General features: G+C 39.4%; 2 protein-coding genes across 5 annotated transcripts in view; one reads left to right on the forward strand and one right to left on the reverse strand.

Annotated features, from left to right (window-relative positions):
- LOC110380887 (ras-related protein M-Ras) overlaps positions 1 to 4,305 on the reverse strand; it is a 23,118-nt gene extending 18,813 nt beyond the window's left edge. The window contains exons 1-5 of one of the 2 annotated variants that reach the window (XM_021341035.3): positions 4,164 to 4,305; positions 3,916 to 4,022; positions 1,715 to 1,868; positions 1,374 to 1,527; positions 844 to 1,006 (exon numbers count right to left, since the gene is read on the reverse strand). In XM_021341035.3, the coding sequence (XP_021196710.1) occupies positions 844 to 1,006; positions 1,374 to 1,527; positions 1,715 to 1,868; positions 3,916 to 3,954 (510 nt within the window). In that variant the 5' untranslated portion in view covers positions 3,955 to 4,022; positions 4,164 to 4,305. Of the gene's footprint in view, positions 1 to 843; positions 1,007 to 1,373; positions 1,528 to 1,714; positions 1,869 to 3,915; positions 4,023 to 4,163 lie in introns of those variants that run through there. The other variant, XM_064035772.1, reaches the window with a different exon arrangement.
- The window catches only part of LOC110380886 (uncharacterized), a 26,911-nt gene continuing 12,019 nt past the window's right edge, over positions 4,252 to 19,143 (forward strand). The window contains exon 1 of one of the 3 annotated variants that reach the window (XM_021341031.3): positions 4,252 to 4,391. In XM_021341031.3, coding sequence (XP_021196706.2) covers positions 4,370 to 4,391 — 22 coding nt within the window. In that variant the 5' untranslated portion in view covers positions 4,252 to 4,369. Of the gene's footprint in view, positions 4,392 to 10,175; positions 10,384 to 19,143 lie in introns of those variants that run through there. The other 2 variants (XM_021341032.3, XM_049838112.2) reach the window with 2 other exon arrangements.

Below are 19,143 nucleotides of genomic sequence, written 5' to 3' on the forward strand. Positions count from 1 at the left end.
ATTGAAAAGATATAGTATTTCTTGATTATTATTAAATGTTGATCTGGAATATTACAGAATTATAATAATAGCGTCCATGTAGATGAAGCTTTATACTTTTCAGACGTTCAGTTGCGTGACTGTCCCTGTTTTCAATTTTTAACAAAAAAATATTTAAAATTCTTTATGAAATACTGTTTTGTTCTGTTTTCGCTCGATGGACAGGAATTTAATTTTGATTCATAACTAGGGATCACTGCAGAAATTTATTTTTATTATAGCTTAATATTTTAAAAAATAATATCCGATGTGCATCAAAAGTCACATAATTGAAATTGAAGTTTGATTTTTGTTATAAAACGTTCAAAGAATTGTCGTGTTTTGTGTTTTTTCCTTTTGACAAGATTGTTTTCTTTAATTAGTAATAAAAATATTAATAATATTTTGTGTAGTTTTTTGTTAATATCATACTCAATGGAGTCACATTCTGGAAGTGATCACGTAGCTTTTTCCATTATGTATTCGGATATTTATTATTCTAGCCATATTTTTGGCGTTCCAACTTAATTTTCCTTAATTTCAATCTATACACTATTTAAAAATAAAAAAAAGTTGCCATAAATTAGACTTTTTTTTTTAAACTAAGTTTTATACATGTTGACACAAATAAAAAAAAAAGCTCTTTAACACCCTAAAATTTTTATGCAGAGGTCTTTTTAGGTAAGAGGGGTATATTTTTATAGAAGTAAGTATCAGCTGTAATAACAAGACTGCGAAGATCTGTTTTTTCCGCAACCTCGCTAGTCCTGCCTACACGGAGTCCGAGAGATGTGGATCTAATCTGTAACTCCTAAGCTACTATACCTCATGGAATGCGGCGTCGATGTTGAGCGGCGGCTCCTTGGCGCTGGTCTCGATGTACGGGGCCCCGAGCTGTCTGGCGAGCTCGCGGCCCTGCTCCTCGCTCACGCCGCGCACGTGCACCAGGTCCACCTTGTTGGCCGCCAGCAGCATCGGGTACGTCTCCCTGGAACACACGAAGATTATTCATCATCTTTCTAAATAGGTATATCTTGGACACCAATGACTGTGTTTCGAATGACACGTTAAACTGCAGGTTCCGGCTGTCATTGAACATCCTTGGCAGTCATTGCGGGTAGTCAGAAGCCAGTAAGTCTGACACCAGTCTAACCAAGGGGTATTGGGTTGCCCGTGTAACTGGGTTAAGGAGGTCAGATAGGCCGTCGCTCCTTTTAAAACACTGGTACTCAGCCGCATCCGGTTAGACTGGAAGCCGACCCCAACATAGCTGAGAAAAGGCTTGGGAGATGATGATCTAGTTTTATAAAACTCTGGAAGAACTAGTTATATGTAGATTACGAAAGGCTCGTCACCTATCCTTGACGCGCAAGATCTGCGTGTGGAAGTGGCGGATGTTCTCGTAGCTCTGCTGGTCGGTGACGGAGTACACCAGCAGGAAGCCGTCGCCCTTGCGCATGTACTGCTCGCGCATCGCGCTGAACTCCTCCTGACCCGCCGTGTCCAGCACTGAGGGGGGCACTTCATGTCAGTACGGAGATATTCTTAACATAATGCTATAACTATATATGTCGTCAATAAAAATAAAGGAAGCCTACAGTGTACCTACTACAGCGGCCTTTAACTGGATTGGATTAACATTTGGAGCAAGAGAGAGTAATAGTAGTAACACTGCCAGGTCAGGACAGATACCCACCGTCGAGTATGCACCATTGTCCGTCGACCTCGGTGTGCTGTATGTAGGAGTCCTCGATGGTGGGGTCGTAGTCCGTCACGAACAGCTTCTGGAAGAACTGGATGGTGATGGCGCTCTTGCCCACGCCGCCGTCTCCCACCACCACCAGCTTGATCTACAACCACGTACCACCAAATCACTACAAGCCTCCATAGCTGTAGCTGAATGTCATGGGCTATAGGGTTCAAACTATAGAGAGCACAGATTCACAGAACATGGAGTGAGGGTGATGATAAAATAAGGGTGTCAGGGCAGATAGCAAATAAAAAGTTTTATTGGAGATGGAATCTTATTTGAATCATTCGCAATAGAGTTATTCTAATTAGATTGCAAAAAACAATAGGGCAAGTTCTAAGAATTTTCGGAATAATAAAGCTGTTCTGGATAACACTTTTACAATAAGATTTATTCAATAAAATTACAACTGAGGAAAACAAACTAATAATTATAGCACATACAAGTGTTACCCAAAAACAGGCAAAATAATAAAAATAAAACAGCAGTACACTAACACTGTCACTGTTTTTGAACAGGGACATACTTCATAGGCATCTAGCGGCCGCACTGCAAACAAAGTGATACAAGCTTAACCACAAAGCATCACGTACAACTACATATAGATAAATACCTCACACCTCTGACTGCTGCACAGAGGTGCCACTCAATTAAACTTAATTGTCTCTTATTAGATTTGATCAAGTGTAAAAATTACTGCACTCTGCCAATAAAAATTTAATATTTCTACAAAAAAATACTAGTCTTAACTAAAAACCTAAGAGACAAGATGAGTTGTAAACTGTTTGAGTTGGCTATCTAGATTTAGGATATAGGAAATTGTAATTGCGTAGTTCTGTTCCACCACTACAACAAATGAATTTATTAAAATACAGGAAATAATCTATTTGCTTCTTGTTAAACTGAAATTAACACCTTTACTGCAGAGAACACCCACAATTCTACATCAAAGTTGTATTATCTTCTATATATAACTTTTTAAATATATAAAAGCATTTTTTAAAAACTTTTTGTTATTAAAATGACTATCTATCCAATACACGTGTAAACTGATGAACATCCTTAGATATTCACAGTCTATGGTCTGCGAGTGTTTGCCAATTTGCCAAGTATTGAGTTTCCATAGCTTTTGCTATGAATCATTATGTTAATTGTGATTGTTAGCTTACTGCCAGGGGCCAATGACTGACTATTGTTTGCTGTCCAATAAGGAACATACACTGATAGGAAGTAGTTACTAGTTAGTACACACACTGCATATTATTATTCAATAGGAAACTGCCAGCTCTAGCTTTTTACTTATACACTGTGCAATGAAAGTTCATTATGTGTACAATTATTATTTGTAACACTGCATTCTTTTTCTTTCAGCTGGTTCCTCTGATATTGATTTAATTTTATGTTTTGGACAACTTAAATAAGATTTAGATAAAAATAAAGCTATATTATATTCTTGGCACTGAACAATAATGCACAATGTACAGAAAATTAAATTGCACAACACAGCAAAACAATAATGATGTGCGTCATAAATCACAGAGATCTGATTAATACTACATGTAGGCTTATCTCTCTCGGGCATGATTGATAACATAGATACTGGACATAAATCTACAACGTATTAATGAGAGCTTCGAACATAACAATACACTGCAGTTTAACTTGTCTAATCACATCCAGTAGTGGACACTGTATTGTTTGTAAGCTGAAATATTCTCCATCAAACTGATAAGGAAGTGTATGTAAATGAGAGATATAATTATCCTTGTTGATATACTTGTGTTATCAACTGTTGTATACCTACTTTAATGTACATACAAGTAATATTAAAATAGCACACGAGTCACAGCATTGACTGGTATAATTCTTAAAATCATTTAGGAAATTTTATAAAGGCTAGCATTTTCAGAGTTGCTCAGATTTGTTCAAAGAACCTGTACGGTTCATATAAAAATATTAAATGATGTATATGTCTTAGAAGTCAATAATAATGTAAATAGAACAGACAACATCCTGGCTTATCTTCACATGCCCACATAAACGTTGTTCTTTGATGAAGCTATAAAATTAGCTTGCTTATTAATTGAATGCTGTGCCTGAGGATAAAGCCAGCTGTATTTATTGAGGCAAAGGAAATGATCACTTACAGTGGGCAGGTTCTCATTGGGAGGGCCCGGGCGCGTCATGTCGAACCAGCGCCGCTGCGCCCCGCCACCTCGCTGTCAACGCTGGATCCACGCACATGGAATATTATCTGCGGAATTACCACCGGGGCTCATCAACACTGTTTTCCTCACATATTATCTGCATGTTGGCAGTGGCACTCAGTTCCCCCACGCCCGTCACCGTCAGCGGAATAAAACGGTTCATGATCGATAAACAACTAAGTACTTACCTCATTGTAAACAAATATCAGTGCCGTAAACAGTGCTTGAACGGAATGTTTGCAGATCCGTTCAATAAACAGCGAAACTTAGCACAACACATAAAACAAAATCTTGCAATATTATTCTTCGATTGAGAATTCATGAAATCCGACTGTGTAAAACTGTGAGTGTGACGTTTGTAGTGATGTGCCAGTTGCGATAACAAATAGTGACTATGCTTGAAGAACATGGAACAGGTAAGTGATTCTGCTCAAAATGCACTGTAGGTATATTAAATTATTAATCTTCCCAAATGTTCCATGGTAGATCCAAGAATGTATTTCTCTGTTTCAATGTTACTGTTTGCACTCTACATATTCATTCAGAACATCAATATTTTTTTACTTTGTTTTTCTAAAGAACACTAAACATACTTTTACAATATAAACATCAGAACTGTACGTTTTTCTTTTTACAGAGGAGATTCCAAATACATAGTTCCAAAGAGTAACTTTTGTAACGGTCGGAACAAAAATATCTTCTGTCAGTGTGACCGCTTCACTAGAACTGTCAATAGTCAGGTTGGCCAACATTGTGCTAATATTAAGGTGCGTTCAAATACACAGTAATGATCATTGTTAGCATTCTAGATATACCTATGTACACACAATGAAAATCGCACATAGAATAATTTAGTGTGGATTCTAAAGATCATTTTTATATGGTTATGACACAGGTCCAAATAGAATCATGACGATGCAGGGGTGGATCAGGCCCTCACTAATGGTTGTGGACACATCCATCCAATATAGTTGAGAATTCTGAATCTGGTATTAAGTATTATGGTAAACAATCTTTTTTTTTATGGGAGTAACTGGGAGTAGAATATGGGAGTAGGTACATTATGAGAGTGTATAGGCCCTATACTATAGGCTTGATCTACATAAGGGAGTACATAAGAGACTACACAGGAGGAGTAGGTATACAGGGGAGTACATAAGTAAAGGGAGTAGTTATGTAGAGCAGTATAAAAGGGAGTAAATAAGAGAATATATTATACTTACCTACGTATATTATTGTAACAATTGAATTGTAGTCAAAAATAAATAGTAAGTAGATACAATTTTACCAAATGACATGAAATGACTTTTAAACGGCTTTATTTTGGGAAGCGAAACCGATGACGATGTCATCGATAACCAAGTTAACATCTTTGTGTAGTGTAGGTATAAATTAAGGAAAGCTAGCCCGAATAATCTCTTCTGTTGTATTCCGTCAAGTAACTAAAATTTTACTCTACGTAGGGTAGAAAACCTCTCTGCATACCTGCCTAGGCTTTACTAACCTGGAGTTTCCAGTAGGTACATACCTACTTATTTTTAATATTTTTTGTACGCTAGATCAGTAGGACGAAAAATCTAGGTTCTTTGACAAATACGTAGACAGGAGAATCAACCTGTCGATCTCATATTATCGATACCAACACTGCGAAAGGAGTTAGACGTCACATATAAATTAGACATAGAAAAGCTTATAGTGGCCACTGTCATGATGAGCCCTTTGTTACTCAAATTATTGCAGAAAACATTTATTTTCTACGTCGTACATATGTATGTCGTCTCACAGCCGCACTTGAGTAATCCAACGATCTCTACTCCTATTACTCTAATTGTTGGTGAAGGTAAAAAAAATTGTTTCATGCATACATACGAGATACGCGCGAAAACATAGCTTTTCTTGGCAGTCGGGTAATAAAAAAATACAGAAACTCACAAAAGTGTTGGCCGTAAACCGGGTCCCGTAGACATAAATCAGGTATACTTATGCGCGGGCATGCGTATTCCTTCAGAATGCGGGAACACGCAATAAATACTCTTGCACGACCCTGCGTCAGGGATGACCGACCTCTAGCACGCCATGCAAAATCTTTTACAGTAACTATTAAAGTACCTAATCTGTGCTTTTACCCGATTTTTTTTAAACACGTGCTTTAGATTTAGTTCCTAATTTTTTGAGTAGATACAGGCTTTAGTAAGGATATCATAATAATTACTATTGTGCTTGAAACCAACAAACAAAAAAATTCTTAAAATATTTTTGCCAGCCCTGTGTGACGTGATTGTACACAAGGTGTTTTTCATCCCGGACTCATCTGTAACGCCTTATCGAGCTATTATTTATCATGGGGAATATATGGGAAAACTTTGCAGACGTCTGAAAGTTTTATGGCTGTTTCGACGCAACATGTCCGTAAAGCTGTTATGGCACGATTGTTTTTGATTTTAAAAACTTTAAGCATTTACTTAAACACATGATTTATACCCAACTTGAGCAAAGGAGCTGGGTAGTACCTACCTTAATATTGTCTTACCTAGTCATTTTATCAAATAGCAAAACAAAATAGACGACCACGTCGGTTTTGTGAACACTTAAAAACACACCATTATTTTAGCAATTAGAAAAATATTCGTTAATCATGGCTAAACATTCTAAAACACAGTTAGGGAACTAGCCAGTTACCGGCTGTAACGTGTCTCCGGAATAAAATACTGGATGCTATTGTTCTGATTGGTGTATCTGAGCAATGTCATGACAGCTGGAACTGGCGCTACATCTGGCCATACGGTACATGATACATCTATGCTTCTCGATAGTTTATTGATGGACAGTCCGGTGCATCACATCAAAGGTTCTATCTAATAGCTCCCACATACATAATTAGTGCTTCGGACCTAGGACGTAATCAACTATTCAGCCGTGCAGTTTCCTAGCCTATGATGCTGCGATCCGACTATACTTAGCTGAGGCTATTGTGAACACTATGAATCTATTTAAAACTTTCTTTTGCGAGCACTCTATGAGATTCTCAGTTTCGGTTAATTGGCTAACAACAAATACATTTTATTTTGATAATGCAGTTATATAGCTAAAATTAAAAACCCTCCTTTGCTGGTTCTCCTTACACCTTACATTGTAATGTGTTGGCCTAGTACGGCTTCGTAAAGGTTCTTAATTTCGGACCAGTTAGAGGTACACGATGCCGTGATGGTTGCGTGGTGGGCCGCACCTCGCGGGTCCCTCCGTGACCCACTTCGGCCCCTCATGTCCTGCAGTCCGCCCCTCCGGCCAGACCTGCTACATGTAACCACAGATTAGTATTTTACTGCTGGATTAAGGATACCTCACAATATACGCAAGCAAGTCCATAAAATAACATCGGCAAAAACACGCTAAACATAATTTTTCCTCTCTTAAGGGTTTTGCAGTAAAACTATCGTGAGTTCATCAACACAGCCTATAGGTACCGTTGAGGATACCTCTCTGGAAAGCAGTTGATGCCTTTTATTTTAAATGTAACAAAGAATTTTAAATATTAAACCGAGCTTTCTCGACACGCGTGCAGTGCACCGGGGTCTAGTCGAGTGAAAAAGCGCGCGCTTACACTTGGCGTGACATCTCTCTATTGCCACGGCTGACGGCCGATTCAAAGGGCTGCAGCTTTTGTGTGTGCCCTACTTACGGAGATTCATTATGTCGCTGTCGTTTGACTTGTTGTTCGAGGAAAAAACACTGATGTTCTTGCAGGTTTTACAGCCTGCGATACGGCTACCTACGCGGTGTCTTATGCAAGCGATCTAAGCTACAGTATCCTACACATGCATGGATCATGCCAATGAAGACATTTTATGTAGGTATAACTACTTAGATATTCCTGATTATAGAATTATAGTCTTATGTAATACAGTCAGGTCATCATCGCCCAGACAAAAATATTTGGAAACACTTCATCAAAGATCGTTCCCCCAATCCGTTTAACAGCACATAAATAAGTAAGCAAGTGTTCTCTCATTAAGATTCCCCCAGCTTGCAGTCACCTGAGCGCCACGCATGCGAGCGGCTCGGGCTCGGCCCCACAGGTGCGAGGGAACCCTCTCTTATGATACCTACACATAAATATTCGCTAAGTAGCAACAGACAGATTTTTACTATATCTTTTGCCGTAGTCAGGCTTTAGCAGTATAAGTTACCGCCTTACAGCCATACTCTAGTTAATCTTCACCTCTAATAGAAAATCTAATCTAGTTTTTATATATTTTTTATGATTAGTCAGGATACCTATAAATCTTAGCGAGGTAAGAGTTGATCCTGTAATTTATTGTACTCTCAAATTCGTGGCCATTGCCTTGCAGTGCTGATCCCTGAGCAGTAAACTGAGCGGAGTGGCCCGTGGGACTCTTTGTTTCAGCGATGTTGCTCTGATGGGGGCGACACGGAACGCTTGTTCACGACCCCCGGCTTGGGGGAGCGCTTCTTATAAGATGTTTGATCATTCATTAATAGACTGATTTCTAATGACATAGGCAGTAGCTTCTATCGACGTTATTTTAAATCTAATTTGCTCCTGGTTCGCCTGTGTTCAGCTTTGCAGCTTTTAAGTTCTTTTTTAGCTAGAAAAAACTCAACTTCTGCCTCAAAACAGTACTCAAAAGTGACACAAATCGAACAACAAGATTGCTTCACGATTATATCTCTAGGCACCGTCTGGTTGTCATGGTAACGACAAAATGGCGCGCTGCAGGGCTTCCCGCGTTTTCCTCGCTTTCCCGCCACCGTCATATTGATCCAAAATGCGGGAGCGTTCAGAAACTCTTCCTGCGAAAATTGAAACTGTTGAAAATTTTATGAAGAGGGCAGTTGATAATTAAGGGTATATTTTGGGTTTATAAAAATATACCTCGGTGCGTGTGCGTGCATAAATTTTTAATTTTCTTATAAAATATTTTACAGGTGAAATACAACGAACTTCTGTAGCTAAGATTCTGCCTACTGGATCTTTATTTTTGAGTTAAAGTATTATAAACAGTTTTAGTACCTAGGTACTATCCCACATCTTATTCTTAGAAGCTTGTTTCCACAGTTAGGCCATAAATCCAGCCGTCCTCCAAATAGTAGCAATGAACTGTGGTGCTAAGCAGTCTCCGGGGTGCAGGTTCATCGGCCGGCTCGGCCTTGGCACGGTTGCGTAACTTGCCGCAAGTACAATGCCGTGATTGTTCGCTCGATTCACGCTCTTGTACGGAATTAGAGCGACAACCCTTTTGGGTAAACAGCCTAATTGTCCGCTCACAATTACAACAGAACCATTCTTCGAACCAGCCTTCACTCGAGTTTAATTGTTAATTTTACCTGCCCGACTAAATATAATTTTCGGAAGTCCGTTATAAAAATTATACCGTTTGGGGATACGACCCCTCACTCTACCAGGCTTGGCCCCTAATGAGATCCTTGAGCGACAATTAAATGCCCCAACCAACCGGCCGATTTCCTGCACTCCTTGTGACCCTTACACCACGTAGGACGAATTTTAACACAAAATATATACCTGTGAACAGAACCTAGAAGTCAGCGAAGTATTTTAATTCACTGAAAAACCATGAATATGTAATTCAGGGAAAGTAGATATATTCGGCATTGTATTTGTCACTTACCGCCTTCACATAACATTTTGAAACGATTGACCGTTGATGACGTATCGCTGGTGTCGTCACAGACCGGTCAGAATCACGTCGTAACGTCGTCATCAGCGTCACACTGTGGGCCACAATTGAACGACCTCGGGCCGGAGTGTCCGGTGCGCTGAACGCACCCTCGCGCCCCTACACGCTACTGGGTTGCAGGATAAACTGCTACCCCGAAATTTGGGAAGTAGGTACTCTTTGCTTCTTTAACAAGGTGTCAAAAAAGTTTTTTTTGCGATGTATAATAATTTCGCTTCTCATAGAAGAGAATTTAGTTACGCTATTTCTAGGCTCTGCTAAGTTAATTAATACGTGTAGCTCGTAATTCCGGCTAACCTATAGAATGGAAAGGGATAAGCTATATGGTATATAGCTGGCGTGAATAAGAAGAAACAATATTATTGTGTTCACAGTTTAGTTAAGTACTGAACAATACATCCTCCCTGAAAATTTTCATTTTCCCGAAGTAGTCGGGGAGTCGAGAGTCACCCCCGTCAACACCGCGTAAGTTCGCCAGTGCGTCGCGCACCTCGGCAGGGGACGCGCGTGTCGCGTGCGGACAGTGCAGTGTTTGTTTGTTTGTGTCGGATGATGCGCCTGACGAGCCGGTGAGTGAGGCGCGTGCCGCCGCCGCAGACATCTGTACTTTAATTGGGATAAAAGAAGGGACGCTTTTTATAGGGTGCGAATTGGGGCTCTATTTATATTTGTTTGTAAATTGTAGCGACAGGTAAATATTATTTATGGAGTGTATCGGTTTTTGTTATCGTGATGATTTGTATGTGTTTCCCGCCGAGAGAATGGTGTTGGAGCTGGTGTACCTAGTGCTTTTTGTTTTATAAAGGCCAGATACCCAAGTAATGAAAAATAAGAAGACACTTAAAACAAGAAAAATAAGTTAACTAAAGGTAGTCATTGTAACTACCATAATCCTTACAGACTATAAAAACACGCGCAACAATGTTGGGTATTATAAAAACATGAAACAGCGTACAGACACAGAAAGGCTTTGTAGGATATCCAACAATGGCCTTGTGACCCGGTTCTCCACAAAGGCTTGTATCATTGACCCCACGTATTTCATTTACTTTTTAATTAAAACAGTCTAACATTTCCGTTTCCGCAGAACTGCTGTATTGGCGCCCAACGTGGGGCTCGGGCAAATCTATCAATAATAATTAAATCGTGTGCTATTGGAGCAGGAAGGGACTCACTACCCCTATCGTATTAAGGTTCTATCATAGAACAGGTCATACAAGTTGAAACATGAAATACCTATAGCAGTTACTCGATCTTTAATTTTGTTTTAAAAACAGCTTGATCTCGGGTTAGCTCAGTGAAGCGTAACTGTGGGACATAAAGTAACGTAATGTGGGTAATAAACGCAGGATATAAACAAAGCTATTGCTGCTTATACGACTCTATGCATCGGTAGGTTAACGACGTCTGAGCGGACGAGTTCGGTGGTCGAACTTTCTTTTGTTCAAATAAGGATAAAGGAGAAAGTGAGGCGTTCCCTCGGGCGCCAAAACTAGCCACAGATAGTTAATTTATCGTTAATCTTTGTGACCACTGTTCACTTATGTATTTAACACAGATCTCACTGCATAGGTGTCTCATATAATATTTATGTTACAATCTAAGCAAGGCATCATGCTGGCTTACTCTTATTAATGCTAATGAAACTGAGCTAAAAAGTTATTTAGTTTGCCGCTAACATTGTATGAGCTAAGTTCTCACAGCGGGTTTTTATTTGCTATGAGAACAAATTAATGCAATTGTTACATGTTAAGTCTAAAGTACTTAAAGTTACCCACACTAGCGGTACCCGAAAACATGTTTTTGTTGTCTTGTCCATAACTGAACTACCTACCAAAGTTTATGCCGATAAAACTTGAAAATTACATCTCAGTTCTTTCAAATTATCTTCAAAATCTTCTTCAAGACGGATTCTAACAATTAAAAGAGAAGAGGACTGAGATAAAAATAAACCCTAAAAGCTAGAACGGTAATTGTAGACGCATCAATGAAACGCTTGTCGTAAGCGAACAGCTGCATGACAGACACTATGTACGAATAACTTACATGTGTTGGCAATGCATCGGAAACATTTGCTTTTATTGTTATGTAGCCTAAACATGGCAAATAAATGTTTTGTATTTTCTATTTCTTGCGCCATTTCTCCATCTCAAAAATAAATAGGTCAATATGTGATTTCGTAAGGTTTTCGTCAGTCGGTAGCGGAACTCAAACAGACAGAAAGATAAATTATTCAATACTCCTCCATCGTTTATTTCTTACTCTATAATAGAGCAATCCATTGGAACAATCACAAGCCGCGAGTGTAATCGACGTCACAACTCATGGAAAGTGAAGCATTATCGTATTACTGGCGGTAACGGGGCTGCCTCACGACTCACGAGCAATCACTTTAAAGCTTTCAGCGGTGATTGGCTTCCATTGATTCATATCCTGCATTGGCATTTCATATTCTCACACTACCCGCCATTACGCCGTTATAGCATGTCGACGTGACAGACAGACGGACATTGCATAACGGGGGTGGCGGTCGTTCACCCGCGCGCACTACAAACGGTAAATAACTTTAAAACTACCCTCGCACGGCGCTTATTCCTGCACAAGTTGATTCGACTCTTGCCAAGGGAGCCGTTGTACACGTGTTTATGTTAAACAGACCTTATTTTGAATAGCATGGAGTTGATATTAGGCTGTTTAAATATTTAGAGCTTTCTCGTTTTCAGAGAGAGTGAACTTGTTGTGATGGAATATGACGAGTATTTGCAATTTCATATTTTGATATTCAAAGAGGATTTGTTTGAAATTCGGGTTCAGGTTTTGTTGTATATTTCAGTTAATGAGCGGGTCGTTACTGCTGGATTTAGTTTAAAGAGTAGGAGTACTTATTTCAAAATGGGTTTAGCACGCAATTAATAAAGTTAAGTACCTGAATGTGATTCTATTGCTTTACGTAGTCATCAATCTGGCATTATTTTATGAGCAATAAAATCTTGCTGTCATAACTAGACAGTATCGATTTTTCTTTGGATGAATAATAGAATGAGATGAGTCTGTCTCCCGAGCGCTCAGCATACGTATATCTGTGGAACCTTGACCGTCCGCGCGGTCAGGCGGAACTTACGAGCTCCATGTCGCCACCAGACACTCGTTACAGACATGTCTGACAGACACCTGCAGAAGTTCCACATGGCATTACGACCTAAATGGAACTGTTACGATATATTCTAGCCTTTCTAACTTGCCGTTGATGATTGCAAGAGTTAAGATATATCAGAGAAGAAATAAAATTTTCAAGTCAGCTACTGTTGCATATTAATCTAGTCGATTGTGACAAATAGCTAGATGTAGCTATTGCTAACGTGTGCGAATTATAAAGAAGAGCCAGTTGCCCTCAATTAAACTTATTCGTTTAAATAGTCTAAAAATGTTCAAGATCTGAGAAATCTTGTATTTATTTAGGGATGTAATCAAACTTGCAAAATTGGCCATATCTGTTGTTTTTATCGTAGTTAGGAGGATACCATTATTATAAACATTAAGGTTTTATGGTTTTCACGTTTGACTTTGCATTAAATTCCTAAAAAGCTTCTGAAATATTTCTCAAGATTATTCATACTAAGTACACAAATATATTGTCATACGGTTATGTGACACTATCCCGTCGTAAAACGTTATGATCGCGCCTCGTCTGCCCAAGGACATCAGATCTATGAATTCTGCAGTACTCTGCTTAGACTTTGTTATTCTGCAAGGTTATCCCAACTGGCTTTCTAAGTCTGCTATAATCTTTGCACCACTAACTTCAGTATCAAAGATTTAGTACCAGTCACAATGGCGACTCCAGCTGTTTCCACCCACGTTCCGAAGCAAAAAGCCTGTCATTAGCATTGCAGTGCTGGCTAGACAGCTAAACGATAATCAATATTTGTCTTAGTTTAATGCCAATGACCGTCTCCTTCCGCCTCTTAATTATGATTGTGGCTTTCTCTTCTCGATATTAGATTGTTTAGGTAACCGTTGATACGTATGTGTGCCACCCTAATTGATAGGTACTTTACTGTCCAATATCCTCTGACAGAATGATTTGATCTTTAGGAAACGAAATTGAGTCTTCAGGTCATCTCTAACCTTTCTCATGTTGATGGCAATCCGCTGGCACATTAGGGCGATAATTTTTTACTCCCGTACAATATCTGTGTTGAGTGCCGTCGGCTGCTGCAGGACAGTGATTAATGAGAGAACACCAGCCCTCGTTATCTGCCGCGCGCTCCATTTGCGCTTAAGTTCCTAGCGTTCGCACTACCTACATAATAACTATTATAAGTTATCAGTTTCAGACTTATATTATATGTAATAATCACCCTGCCTACTGGGTCTAAGCCCCTTTTGAAGACGTTGATTATAAACACTGCGGACAGGTTAATAGAGCTTTCCAAATATCGTTATGCATTGATCTGAATCAACTGCATCTCAGTGGTATTTGATGCATTGTGCCCCACAATGAAACTTGTTAGCGGTTAGCTAAATTGCAACACAAAAACCGGGACATAGCCCCAAACAACCGACTATGAATCTCCGGAAATCCTCGTTCAATTTGACCAATATGAAACATATGTATCTACCCCAGTGCTCGGGGCTCGCTCCAATAATACTAAGCGCCGTATATCCCAGTTAGTGTAAATGGAAATCATAACACGCCTCACACAGCCAGACAGCCGGGGGGAGGGCTGCGGGGGGGGGACCAACAATTACTGTTCTAAGTGAACGAGCAAACTGCAGCGCCGTCACACCCCCGCCGCTAACAATCACAATGTAATTAATAAAACCTACTTAGCTATACCGCAGAATCTAATTTGCGTCCATTCTCTACATTTGAGCTTGTTATTTTATGTTTTAAGAGTAAATTGAAAGGATTACCTACTCTGATGTTTCTGCCTGATCTATCTCAATAGAATAGTTATTTTTGGAATGGGTGACCTCAATCTTAATTGCTTATGTAATGTCTATTAAAGAATGGTTTGAGTCTAGACTACTTACTTGTATAACGTGTGGCTTCAAAGATGAAACGTTTCGGTCGGTTATGCAACCTTTGTGTTGCTGCCGCAGCTGCATGTAACCTATAAAATTGTCATTGACTTGTAATATCTGTTTGCTTCAATAACGTTTTTTTAAAGCACTATTGTTTGGTATTGACTCTTAATATAAAACTTACAAGCTCACAATTCAAAAGCGAGAACATTAGCATAGATGCGCTATCTGTAATCAGGACACAATGTGGATGGCATCAGGGCTCCGGCGGCGGCATTGTGGCGGCTCATCAGCGCCCGCCATTGTGACCACACAATGACGCTCACGCAGCCGCCACTGCCTGACTGACGTTACTGTTTGTTGCGATCGATTTCAGTTCATTCTGCTAAGTAAAAAAGAATTAGCCTTTATACTTGATATTTCTTTTAGGTATGATTAAACCTAAGGACACTAATATAACACTGCACCCAGAGAAGACAAAGTTAAGTAAACTCACTTAGAGGGCGAAGTTGGAAAACAACTGCTAAGTTTTCATCATAGTGGAAAAGTGCCCTCGATCCACTCACGTATTTCCTGAACTAGATAAGAAAAGCTACGCTTTACTTGGGGATTTTATCTACAATTTACGAGTCAATCCGCGTAACATAGGTTTAATGAAACAACAATGTAGGTCCAATAAAACTCGGATGGACGCAATATCCCCACCCGCCGGGCGACAGTGTAATCTCTGCAAGTCAGCATGTAATGCAATACAGTGTAACAAACACAGCTGAAAGCTGAACAATCAGTGCACAGCATTTGTCCAACAGAGCGATCCCGCTAATCCCGGCGAGACGGGAACACCGCCCCGTGGCGCTGTATAGCTGTATCTAGTCAGTGCACACTCTGGGAGTCAGGTGACAAAACGAGATCCCAAAGTTGAAACACCAAAAGTATAAGAAACTATCGTTGGTAATTACAATAATGCAACAGCTGTAGACATGTTAATGAAAATCATTTTAGAAACAACAACGTTTGCACAATTTACAATTCGGAACCACGTGAACAAATAGCTGTGTTTAAACTGCAACGAGACACTTTAACAAACGGCAATATCAATGAATTACATACATACACTTATTAAATGCCAAAGCCATTCATTATTTTTATGGGAGGAGGCCGGTGCTCTGCAGTGGGGTAATAAGAAGGTAGTTTATTATTAGAGACATAAAACATAAATGAAATGACGACATCTTTATTTCTCTGATTGTTCGAATCATGGCGACATCGACACCTCCCTCACCAGACGTACGCAACAATTTCGCGCCAAATCCAATTTGCTTCCCCAGCTGCAGCACCCCTGCACCCCGCACTACCGCCCCTGGCGACACCTGTCTGCAGACACCCTACGGAGGCTGTCAATATAATATCATATGTTGTTGATAAAGTGTTCATAGTAAGAACAGACAGAGTAGAGAGATCTGCCTAGTGTGTTTGAGGTAATTTTTGGGACAAGATCATCTTAGAATGTTAAAATATGAAATTCTTAGAATGTTAGGTTTGGTTCAAATAATACATAAGAAGATAAATACTATAGTAATTTCTACGGTCGTGTGAATAAATGTTTTCACCACAATTTTTTTTTTTTTCTGTAGAACTAAACGTGGACAATTCACCTAAGACGACCTACCAATTAGGTGAAGGCGTCTAGGGTAAAGTTCGATTTTATTATTCCACATTAGATGTATAAGATTAAAAATTAAAAGCGACCTATTTATGCAATTTCCCGTATCCCGAGGGAACGCCCGGAGCTCAAAAAGGTGGAGAGCCCTCCAAGCCTCCAACCCGGCAAATGTAAAAAGTTTAATAAACCGTGAAATTATGTATTCCATTGCTATAAATATTTCTGCATTTTCGGAACCCCTCGCTGATCTGTCTTCTTACTTATCTGCAATATTATTTATGTTATCCTAAGCAGTTAAGTCTGTCTTCACGTCAGATTCCAATTCCACACCGAATGAGAAACATGTTTAACTGTGGTTGTCTCTAAACTCAAGTTAATCCTTTTGGTGCTCAAGTTAATCAAGAGAATAAACTTGAGTTTGTAACTCAAAGTCAGTCAAGTGTTTCTTTACATGTAAATCTCAGCCTTTCCCATGCTATATTTGGGTCAAATCCTAAAGTACGGTTGGGTATAACGCCTTTACTAGCTCTTATACATATAATGGTTTCTGGAAGGATCTATTCTACATAAATATCCTGAGCACTTACATACCTACCTTAAATTTAACAGGAGACGTTATTTTAAGAGCTGTACCTCTAATAAATCATCCAAATCGAATCATGCGAAGTCCTTCAATCAAAAATCTACCTACGCATTTGTTCACCAACCCAAAAGTCTAAAATGTAGGTGTTGTAACGTTTGTGGGCGTGGGGGAAAAGATGCGGTAACATCGATAAACTGCGACATTTCAGAAAATAGCTCAATGACCTTAGGAGTTTAAATAGTGAACAAATACCCTCTTAAGATCATCGCAATAAGTGCAGACGAAGGTGTCGACAAGTGAGCATCGCGTGTCGATCGCTCAGCTCTAATGCCCTCCTGACACGATGTCACGTGCTGCTAACCCTCAGCCATCAGGTCACAGGTTAACGAGCAGCGTTTGGAGATACAATGCCGACATAATACCAGGAAATTGTGGCTGTAAGTAGATAGATGCAGTGAAGCATTTTGACTATTGAATGTCTAATTTAACAGGATAAATAATTTTAACACGGGAAACAATATGTAACTATTATTCATTATTTTTATATTAGTAAAGAGACGTAGACCACGCTAGCTAGATAAGTACTTCCAGACAAAATAAACTCTACAAACGCGGACTGTCAGGATTACATCGGATTAGCTGACTTAGCTTTGGGTGCGTACAGAACGAAAATCAATCCAACTCAAAATACGGTCACAACAATTAATTGTTCTTTTATCAAATCGGCTAAAAATACTTTGTGATACAGTTTCGCTGATTGTATTTCCGCGTGGGACGTAAACAAAACATCGATAAAGCGAAGCCGACCCATTTTGAAGGGTATTGATCCGTAGAAGGTGGATATGTCTCGAGATAACGCGGCACATCGTGACGACGTCGCCAGCTCTCCCAACACCACTGGTATCATCATCTGTGACGCGAGACAACTTGAACAACTTGTGAGGAGTTCCTCGTACCTACATCTTTTATCTCATTATTCTTTGTGTCGAAGATTTAATAGAAGGACAAGTCGAAGCATCTATTATTAGAGGAGGTCAAGTCACAAAAAGGAAAAAATATATGTAAAATTCCTGATGTCTAACCTTGCTACGACCGGAATAATCAACATGTGTGTGAACTTGAATAGCATCTTTATTGGATAGCAGATACATCAGCTAGTACCTACCTACGTAAGCCGATAGTATTTTCGGTTGACAAGTCAAGCATTCAAGCATTGGAAACAACCCCATGCATTTCAATGAAAAAAGAAAACGATTGAAAAGTAATTAAAACCCTAGCACGGTCTGCAGCGTTTACGTGAAAGTAATGCAGGCGGAGTCACGGGACGCTCTGTATTCATGGCGCGCGCCGAGGCAGAAGACGCGGCCATTCGCTCTGATTGCAGCCTCATCACGACTTATTACTTCATGAAAGTAATGAGATGAGCTTCTGCCTTCTCTAACAGGATGCTATAAATTGAGATTGTTTAGCTTTGATTTTCCGTCCCGTTTCCTTCGTGTTCGTCCATGACATTTTCATTCTTGAAAGTCTGAAATCACCACAAATCACACTTTTATATAACGTGTCTTTATAAGATTTTGCCATACCAATAGCATTCACTTTGTATATCACATTAACATCCATCTGCTCCCGTCATGTCGTCCATTAACAATGATAAGTGAGGATCCTACGTCGCTACATACGAGCAACGTAGGATACATATTATGTCTATAGACATTACTCATTAATAAGGTATCAAGCTGAGAGGTTCCCGGGATGTGAGTCTCTGACAGATTAAGAGCACCTTCCAAAGCCACTTCGCATTAGGTCATCCATTTATTATGACTTATTTATGGCTTTTGCTGGAAGAAAGAGGTATATCTATGTCCTATTTCATCCACATTGCGGAAGTAACAAGTGATATTAAGCCGAGTTCCACGATCACATTTATTATTTAAGACGAATCTAATTCCCTAAATGGTTGAGAAGCTGGCAAGTACGCAGCTATGCGATATACCTATGATAGTATGAATAAATAGTAATAAGTATATTATTGAAGAGATGGATCTATCAAACATGATTAAAGACAGCTTCTGAAGAATCTCCGAAATTTCTGCGCTGTTACGCAATACGAAAGTGTAAAATTCAATCACATTACCTGCCTGGTAACCTATGTACTTAAACATAATACAAACATG

This window comes from Helicoverpa armigera, chromosome 8, assembly GCF_030705265.1.
Source record: "Helicoverpa armigera isolate CAAS_96S chromosome 8, ASM3070526v1, whole genome shotgun sequence".
Classification (NCBI taxonomy): Eukaryota; Metazoa; Arthropoda; class Insecta; order Lepidoptera; family Noctuidae; genus Helicoverpa; species Helicoverpa armigera.